The sequence below is a fragment of the Natrix helvetica genome (assembly GCF_964273705.1).
Source record: "Natrix helvetica genome assembly, chromosome: 14".
Taxonomy (NCBI): Eukaryota; Metazoa; Chordata; class Lepidosauria; order Squamata; family Natricidae; genus Natrix; species Natrix helvetica.
The window spans coordinates 13662142-13671836 of record NC_138564.1 but is presented as its reverse complement, the minus strand read 5'-3'; the positions used below and the strand labels follow the sequence as shown (position 1 = coordinate 13671836).

Here is a 9695-nt window from a genome sequence, read left to right as displayed (position 1 = left end):
GAGAAGCAAATGACCAGGCCTGAGGTCAGCTGTGGACCCCCTAAGCCTTTCTTAGGCTCTTCCTGCTTCTGCCACAGCCAAGTAAATCTGACTGTTGAACGATGTAGTCTACAACAGGGTCTTTTATTCTCTTTTATATATGCAACTTCCCTTTCAGCCGTTCGAATTGGTTGGAAAGAGGAGCAGCGTCAGTTCCAGCATCAAACCTCCTTTCCTGCACCCCATAAGTGTCGGAAAACAGTGCTCTCAGTTAAAGCCTCCTCCTCCAGTTGTTTACAAGAAAATGGGTTTAGAAATGCAACTGGACCTAGAATTCCATAGGAATCAGGTAGATTATCGATGTAAGTGGTAGCAAAAAAACACCACCACCTCATTACAGACATGGTTATTTTAAAGTCTGAAGCTGTGCGGGGGTGCCTTGATGTTTCTTCCGCTTCCAGGGTTGCATGTCAAAACAGGCTGGCTTAATTGAGCTGAACCCCAGTTTTTCGTATTTCTCTTCATTTCAAAGTGCTGCCAAATCCCTTCTGATGTGTATGAAGTGGATTTTGGATGGGACCCAAGAATGGAGAATAAGAAACTCTTAACCGCTTTCAAATCCTCCCACCCTCCTCGCATTCGGAACAGAATTTGGGAGCGTCTTCCAAAGTACAATCAGTGGGGACAAAAAAACCAGGGGATGTGCTCCTGTTTCTTCCTAAACAACGATCAATTGCCAGATAGAAAGGAAGGAAGCCTCTTGAACGTAGACTTTATGCCCAGGAAGATAAGCAGGTAGCATCAGAGTCAGGTAAGCGAAGTAAGTAACCCAACTGTATGGATTACTTTCTCATTAGCCAGGATCCAGATTTCGAAGGAGTGGCTTTGGTGGGTGTTCAGCCTGGTTTATCGCTGTCTGCCCGCACATCCAGCTTGTTGATGACCTCCCCACAGTCTTCTCTGTGCCCACTCTCACTTGCCCCTGGAGAGGTTCTCACCTGTTCTAAGAGGTAGCCCTACCTGCCCTGTGAGAAATACGGAGCTTTACCTGAACCTGCTGTGGGCGTATCCTGCCAAGAGATACCACACAGCAGAGGGGATTTTTGTACAAAAATGTGACTCCTGCAGGTTTGTTATATCTTCTTGAGGAAAAGAAGGGCAAAAGAAATATGTAGAGGCATTATTTTTTCCAATACAATAATTTCTAGAAAGATGTTTTGGAGCTTTCTGTTGAGAAGCAACTTAAAAGATTTTTAAAGGATGGTTTAAGGAAGGATGGAATCTCCACCGTCAGTTCTGCATATATTGTTTTTCTGGTAGGCAGCTTGGTTCAAAATGCCTGTTTTGAAAATGTAATGGTGGCTAATAGCCTTGTGAAACCCCTGCCTTCAGAGCACCTCATGATTCTTGGGTTTTTAAGGTTTTTTCAGCAACCGGCTCCCTCCCCAAACCATTTTTTTCACCCGAAAAGTATTCCAAAGAATATTGACCATGCCATCCTCTACGAAATCCTTCACTGTTGAGAGCGCCTTTTTAAACGACGTTTCTCAAGCTTTCCTCATTTGATCAAGTAGTAGGGGACGCCATAATCTCAAAAGATTACAGGCCACCTGTTACACAAATTAGTTCTGTGTGTTTCAATTGTTAAACCTTTTCCAGAGCTTTGTTTTCTTAGGATTTCCTTTTGTTACAGAGAAACAAGTGCTGATGTTTTCCCTTTTGCACAAACGTGTGGAATTCTGAATTTGTGACATAATTATTTTGTCCAAGGCTTGTGGAAGTGGGTCAACGTACTTGGGGGGGGTGGGGGAAGAGATATTTAAAAAGAGCTAAAAGCTTGAGAATAATGCTTGACTCAGGGTCCTTCTGTGGCAACTTCTAGGAATGAAAACCTTTGGGTTGTATTTTCTGTAAACTGGCGTTTCCTTTCGAGGGAGAAGAACATCCGTGCAACTGTGTTCACCCTTCCAGCTTTGGAAGTTTAGGGTTTATCATTTTTTTAAAAAAATATCATTTTCTTACTATTTAGAAATTGAATGTATGTTTGAAATTCTGATAATTGAATCACGGAGGTTTGTTTCGCCTCTTTTTGAGCTATAAAAGGGGAGAGGTATTTAGCTGCCGATTCTGATCGCTGGGGCTTTTCTTTGATTTGCTGTTTTTTTAATTTGTGACTTATGTAAAACACCTCAACCACCAACAGAAATCTAAAAGGATAAAACTGCTTAACAACCTGCTGTATAAACTGAATGGGTTTATAATTTATAAAAAAAAACTGTTTCTTTATAACCAACTTTTTCTGTGCCTTTTTGTTTCTTTCAGACTGGGAAGCGTTAGCCTCTCTCTGAAGGTTTCATTATCTTCAGGGGTTTTGCTTTTAATGCTAAGAAGTTAGCCGTGATCCAAAACGCAACATTTAACGGGTCTTGGGGATGTGGGGGGGGGGGGGAACGGAGAGGTGTTGGAGGTCTCAATCTGGGACAACTGGCTGAAGTCAGGCTGGCTTGGAGCAATTTAAGTCCTGTTCTCTGCAGCCTAAATGCAGTATTAGAAAGGTTGTGGGGTTCGGCGCTTGCACACTTTAAAGCAGGGGTACCCAAACTTGGCATGCTGGCTAAAAAGTAAATATTGGTGATCTGTGGGATTTGAAATTATGGACTCAGTGGTCCCTGAGGCCCAAACGTTTGGTGGCCCCTGAAATCTCAAGAGCAGAACGGGGGAGAGGAGAAAGAAGCACCATATGGAGATGCTGGTAGGCCAGGCCACGTTTCCAAAATGCAGCCAGAGGTTAGAGCAGGGGTGTCCCAGTTGTGCTGCTTTAAGACCGCTGGACTTCCACTCCCAGAATTCCCCAGCCAGTATATCTGGGGTCTTAAAGCAGCCGTGGTTCGATAGCCCTGATTTAAAGGGGGGAAATGGGGCTTTGGGGAGATTGGCTATTCCTGGAGCCCTGAAATCCCGCAAAGAGTCCCCTGGGGCGCCCACTGGGTGCAGACGGTCCGGGGAGCGCCGGGGCTCCTTGCTGACCCGCCAAGGCGGCTTCGCTGGGACCCCTACAAGGGATGCGCCCGGCTCGGCTTCTTCCAGGTATTTGGCCTTGGGGGGGGGGGAATTTAATGAGGCGGCGCGGTCGAGAGAGCAGGTGGAGGTTCTGCTGGGGCGCTCAAGACACCCCAGTTCCCCCCCCCCCCTTCCTCATCTAGCAGGGCTGGAGTGTCGCATCTCCGCAGCAGAGGGCTCGGCCTCTCCACCCCCCCCCCCCCATCCCGAAGCATCCTCTCCTTGGCCTGCCGGGAGCCCAGAGATTGGGGGGGGGCTTCCCCGCGTGGTCGGGGTCTCCGCTGCAGAAGGGAAAAGGCTGGGAAGGAGCCCGGCAGCCTCTGCTCGGCTTGGCCTGCGGGGGGCGCGAGCGAGGCGGCGGGACCGCCCCCGCAAGCCCCTCCCTCGCCGAGGACGCTTCCGCCCGCTCGCCCAGCAGCCGCCTGGTCGCCATGGCGAGTCCCGGGCGCCGCGCCTGCCGCCTGCTGCTCCTGCCGGCGCTGCTGCTGCTGCTTTGCGCGACCCCGGAGCGGAGCGGCGCGCTGCACACCAAGGGCGCGCTCCCGCTGGACACCATCACCTTCTACAAGGTAAGCCCGCGCCCCCCGTCCCGGTGCCCAAGCCGTCCCGGCGCTGCTGCTGCCCAGCGAAGCAGCTGGCGGGGCGCAACCCGGGCCTGGCAGCCTCCTGCCTTGCCCGCGCGGGGCTCGCCTGGCAAGGGACCCTCCGGAGGGGGAGGCATCTCGGGGACTAAGCGGGGAGGGGACGTCAAGCGGGATCGCTGAGACGCTGCAGGGGGCTCGCTTGGGCCCGGCTTCGGACGGGACGGAGCTCAGCCCACCCGCCCATCTAGGGCTGCCGCCTTCCCTCGCTGCAGGGCGGCTTCCAAGGCATGGGCGACCCCGCGGAGGGCGCCCGGCTCGCCCCTTTCCTTCCCCAGCGCTCCTCCCCTTCCCACCACTCGCCAATCCAGGGAGTCCAAGTGGACAGCGGGGGCTATTCGGACCTCCCCTTCCCTGGGAACCGCCGTGCTTTGGAAACGGGGCAGCGGTGCCTCTGATCAGGCGCAGAGTGTATTCCCCCCCCCCCCTTCTAAGGAGGTGCGGGGGAAGCCCAGCGAGGCCTTTGGGAGGAGGGTGTGAGAAATAACCTGGGATACCCAAGAATCACTCAGACAACCTGAAGGCTGCAAAGTATTGTATTGTATTGTATTGTAAAGTGCCTTTGCCTTTCTTTAGCAAGTGGACGCTGCCCATCTCAGCTCTGGATCTGGGGCCACAGTGGGAACGCCAGGAGGGCCCCAGGCAGCCCCACCTGGACGCTGCTTGGCCTCCGTTTCCCCAAGTCTGGTGTGAGCTAGTGAAGCATCAAAGCAACTCCTTCTGGGAGGCACTCCCAAAGAACCAGTTCTCCCTCTTTGGAAGGATGATGGGGTAGTGGCAGACTTCCAGCTGGTCCTTTGGCAGAGGGGGCTCCAGCTCCTTTGCTCCTCAGACCCTCCTCCTCCTCAAGCCCAGATGGCTCTGGAGGCGCCTCCTTAAGGCAGAGGGCTGCTTGTTTGGCCCTTCTGGCCTTCCAGCTCTCTGGCCATTCAGAAAAGTCACCCCCCCCCCTGCCCTTCTGGATGATGTCAGTCAGCTTAGTGGGGAGTGACTTCCACCCCTTTAGGCTGCTGCTCTGGCTCTTCAGCCTCCAGCTTCTCTGGAGAGGCTTCAGCTCTATGGCCCATCAGACTGCCGCTCTGGCCTCTTTGGCTCCTCAGGGCCCTTCCAGGACTTCAGCCTAGTGGGGCTTGGCTGCCCCAGAGGCTCAGCAGGGAGTGGCTTCAAGGCTGCCCTTTTAGCCTCTTCTGGCTTTCCCAGGACTCCAAACCAGCCAACTCTGAGGCAGCAAGTGACTCCAGCTCCTTCACCCCTGAGGGCTGCTCTTCCTCTTCCACCCTCTTCTCTTCAGCTCTCTGACAGATGCCCTTGTGCTGCTCCTTTTATAGCCGTTTTTTCCCCAACAAAGCATCTGATTGGTAGCCCTGCTTTGGATCTCCGCTGTTTCATTGGCCCTTCGCCCATCCAAGCCAATGAGTGACCAATGCCCACACGGCCTCAGTTTCCTGGGTTCCCATTGGCTGTTTTTTACCTCAGCAACAGTAGAGGTGGAATAGATGCAACACCTCAGCATTTGGAAATGGAGATATTCTCCTCCCTTGAAATCTGAGGGAAAAATTCTCCACTGTGACACAAACATGAGGACCAAAAAACCCTAAAATTAGCCATTGTTTGGGTATGTCTGGATTCAGAAACCTTGAGCAGGACACAGGCGTCTCCCTGGTGCTGCCAGGTGATACGACAAGGGCCACATTGACTGGCCAGGTTGAAGGATTTTTCTGAAGGGACAAAATGCCCTGGCTTAATGTGTGGTGTGTTCCCTCACAACTGTGTGTGCTTTATTCAGTGAACCCTGGTGTGTGTGTGTGGGTGGGTGGACTCCATAATTTGCTGCAATGTGTGGTTCAGGAAGGCCCAAGAAAAATGGCTTGAAATACTAGGGAACATAGCAGGTTTTCAACACATTGCTAGAAAAAGCAGTGGAGAAAATACGGTATGGGACAATCCTTGTGGGTTTTCACAGTCCTTTCCAAGCAATGGGTGGAAACTAAACAAGGAGAGAAGCGACTTAGAACTGAGGAGAAATTTCCTGACAGTGAGAACAATCAGTGGAACAACTTGCCTCCAGAAGTTGTGAATGCCCCAACACTCCAACCTCCAAGGTCCCTTCCAATTCTGCTGTTCTATGGTAAAGCCTTGCTTGTGTTGCTCTTCCCACAGGTAATCCCAAAGCACCAATACGTCCTGGTGAAATTCGACACCCAGTACCCTTACGGGGAGAAGCAGGATGAGTTCAAAAAGGTGGCCGAGAGTTCAGAATCCAGCAGTGACTTGCTGGTGGCCGAAGTGGGCATCTCAGGTGAGGTGGGCACACCTGAGGTCCAGAAGTTGGATTTGGGATGATGAAGAAGATGAAGTTCTCTTTATTTCTTAAAATTGTTGTGCAGTTTTAAGAAATAAAATCCATGCTATATTTTGGTGCCGTATTGGGTATGTTAGTTGCCTTGACTTATTTATCAAAGGCAGCCTTCCTACTATAGTTCGCATAACAGCAAAGGTGGTGAAGCCTAAGGGTTACCCAGCTGTCTTTCATGGCTAAGGCAGCACTAAAATTCAGAGCCTCCCACATTTTAGCCTTGTGCCTTAACCACTGGACCAAACTGGCTCTCCTGTAAACAAAACTACCTGGTTTTACTTAATTGTCGTGTGCTTGGTCTGGTACTTTCTAGATGTAGTCTCTGTATCAGCTCTAACCACTGAGCTTTCAGGCGTTATAAGGTTTTGGGTGCAGGGTTGCAGATGCCCTCACAGATCTAGTGCCATATTTCCTCCTGGCCCATCTGTGACCTGGGTCTCATCTCAGTGGAAACCCAAGAGTTTCCGAATGTTCAATTTTCGATCTTCATTTCTAAAACAGTCCTCTCTCTGCTACCATTTTAGAAGTGGAAATTCCCCTCCCGTCCCAGTTTTAAAATGGCACCTGCTCTTTCTTTCCACCCCGGGAGGATGAAAAAAATAGCACCAAGAGGCTGAATGCGCAGAGGGTTTGAATTCACTCCAAGGGTTGCACCATTTTGGCCTTGTGCTTCAGCTGGGATAAGCTTTGCAAGCTGCTAGACCTCAAGGCTTCAAAACGTTGGGGTTCTATCAGCTGCTTATTTTTGTCCTTCAAATTAATTGACTGTTCCTTTGTATTGAGAAAATTATAGGTAAAGGTAAAGGTTCCCCTCGCACATATGTGCTAGTCGTTCCCGACTCTAGGGGGCAGTGCTCATCTCCATTTCAAAGCTGAAGAGCCAGCGCTGTCCAAAGACATCTCCATGGTCATGTGGCCGGCATGACTCAATGCTAAAGGCGCACAGAATGCTGTTACTTTCCCACCAAATGTGGTCCCTATTTTTCTACTTGTGGTTTTTTACGTGGCTTTCAAACTGCTAGGTGGGCAGAAGCTAGGATAAGTAACAGGAAAGGAACTCATTCTGTTATGCAGTGCTAGGGATTCGAACCACCAAACTGCCAACCTGATTGACAAGCTCAGCGTCTTAGCCACTGAGCCAGTGTGTCCCTTGAGAGAGTTATTGTAATAGTTTAATCCAGCCATTCAAATGTAACTTAAAATTTCTGTTTAGAAACTTTGACCTTTGTGAAAGCCACAAACACATTTATTTATTTTTTATTGATTTATTAAATGTATACGCTGCCCATCTCTCTCTGGAAAAGCGTGTCTTGGTTAATCCCATGTTAGGTGATCAGTGACCTGCAAACCCACTAACTCGTTATTCTCCCAATCCAAGTCTCCCGCCTGAATTCCTATTGCTTTTCTTCACAGATTATGGGGACAAGCAGAACATGGAGTTGGGAGAAAAATATAAACTGGATAAAGACTCTTATCCAGTTTTCTACTTGTTCCAAGAGGGCGACCTGGAGAATCCTTTGCCTTACAACGGGCAGGTGAAGGCCAGTGCTCTCCAGCGCTGGCTGAAACTCCGAGGTATCTACATGGGAATGCCAGGTTGCCTGAAAATATTCGATGCCTTGGCCAGCCAATTTGTAAGTGCCGCCCAAGAACCTGACCTTCGCCAGGCCCTCTTGGAAAAGGGCCAAGAGCATTTGTCCAAGGCCAAAGAGAGCGAGCGCAAATTCGCCGAGCAATACATCAAAATCATGGGCAAAATCCTTGCCCAGGGGGACCCGTTCATCCCCAACGAGATCTCCCGGATCACCAAGATGATCGAGGAGAACAAGATGAGCGACGGGAAGAAAGAGGAGCTCTCCAAGCGCTTAAACATCCTGTCTTCCTTCCAAAAGAAGTCAAGCAATGAGAAAGAAGAACTTTAACAGGGCAGGTGAAGATGGTACACGGCGTGGGGTGAGGTCCCAACTGGTGCTCCTTGAAGCAGGCAAAAACCTCCCCTTGCTGTTTCAAAGAGGTTGCAAAGCCCTTTTAATAGCCCCCTACCCATCCCAGTCCTGGGGGCAGAAAACACCCAGCCGCACTAAGGGGACATTCAGACATTATACCATAAAATCTAATAAGGCGTTTTCAAGATAGTGACATTTAGAACTTGTCCTAACTTGGAGCCTTAGCAAGCTGGGTTGGATCCCCTACCCCTCCCCCCTTGTTGGGTGGAATTTGAACATCCTAGAAATGGGGCTAGTCCTCTAGGTGTGTGTGTGTGATGGAGCACCATTTGGTCCAGGGGAAATGTGTTAGAGAAAGTGAAGCCCAAGCTACACCTGTCTCTTACTGACCAGTATTCACCGAAATCAGTTTTATGGGAAGGGTACTTAATTTGATAATAAAGGTTACTGGGGAAACGAACACATAAAGGCATTTTTTCTCTTTTATCACAACTTCCTGAATAAAATGAATCCTCCTGGTTGAGCTTCGAAGAACTGAGATTGTGTTTGACATTTAAAAGTTGCACTTGAGATTGCTTAAAAGTTTTTTTTTATTTTTCCATTTTCGTAACATATAATCACATGTATATATTACATAGCCAACATCATATTGTATTATTAAGTGTTTACATCAATTCACCTTACCATCAACTCCCCAAAACAATTATTGGCTGTTCTGCTCTCCATACACCATATTTGTACCTTATCCATCACTTTCTTCTCCCTCTCCTCCTCCTCCTCCTCCTCCCTACCTCTTTCTTCCCTCTGTCATCCTTTTCTTCTCTACTTCCCCTTCCTCTCTCCTCCTCCTCTCTTCCCTTTCCACTCCTCCTTTCTCTCCTCTTCCCCCCCTCTCCTATCCCCTCTTTTTCCCTTCTCTCTCTCCTCTACTTGGCACTCTTCATCTCATTTACTTGGAAACACACAACATCTATGAGGAAAACCACAAGGTGTTTTTGATCAGGAAGATGTAAAGGTCCAGCTTGCCCTCCTTCTGACAGCCGAGACAAATCATAATATAACTTGCCTTGGTTTATTGAATCCTTTGCAATTGCCTGAATTCACAGGACATGCTAAGCCAAACCTGGGCACATCAAACTCCCAAGACTTCATTCTTCCAAGGACACCTAGTCCTACCAAGCGTTGCTCAAACACTTACAGTCCTTGCTTCACCATCACAAAATGTAGGAACTTCTACCACAGGCCAGGTTCTTTAAAAACCTTGTTTCTGTGCCCAGTTCCATTCTTCGCTATCTCCAATGACTTGAAGTCTTCCGGGACATTTCCATCTACAACTCAGCTTCTTGGGGTCTTAAAACTGGAAGGAAAGAATTGTCAATGCCAGTTGGAATTGGGAGCAGGGAAATGTTTTATGCACGACTATTTCATTTTTCTGCATTATTAAATAATATAGTAGCTGTCTAGGAAGCACCATTCCTCCCTCAGTTTCAGATAGCCCAAGATGACATTCCAAAGAGCAAGCCATTTTCCAGCATCGGTCTGGGATATTAGGTGAGCCTGCTTGTACATCGGTTAGATGAATGTTGGCTTTGTGTTAACCCTCTTACAGTTTTTCTTTTTTTTAAATGGCTGTTCTATTGTCCAATAATGTCAGAGACATTTTACCCACCAAACAATTTTGGCCCGTTTTTAATTAAAATTAATTTTAAAAAA

At 48.8% G+C, this 9695-nt stretch overlaps 1 protein-coding gene across 1 annotated transcript; it reads left to right on the top strand.

The window, feature by feature from the left end:
• The first annotated feature begins 3428 nt into the window (after window positions 1-3428).
• ERP29 (endoplasmic reticulum protein 29) lies at window positions 3429-8520 on the top strand. The gene is made up of 3 exons (XM_081966328.1): window positions 3429-3608; window positions 5841-5979; window positions 7450-8520. The coding sequence occupies exons 1-3, from the start codon at window positions 3471-3473 to the stop codon at window positions 7956-7958; spliced, it is 786 nt and encodes a 261-aa protein (XP_081822454.1). The 5' UTR covers window positions 3429-3470; the 3' UTR covers window positions 7959-8520.
• The last annotated feature ends 1175 nt before the right edge of the window (window positions 8521-9695 follow it).

What these genes read in the sequence shown, in the direction of transcription:
- ERP29 (XM_081966328.1), top strand. Translation starts at nt 3,471, where the DNA reads ATGGCGAGTCCCGGGCGCCGCGCCTGCCGCCTGCTGCTCCTGCCGGCG. An exon ending in ACACCATCACCTTCTACAAG is followed by an intron (nt 3,609 to 5,840) that starts GTAAGCCCGCGC and finishes CTCTTCCCACAG; the next exon opens with GTAATCCCAAAGCACCAATA. An exon ending in GGCCGAAGTGGGCATCTCAG is followed by an intron (nt 5,980 to 7,449) that starts GTGAGGTGGGCA and finishes TTTTCTTCACAG; the next exon opens with ATTATGGGGACAAGCAGAAC.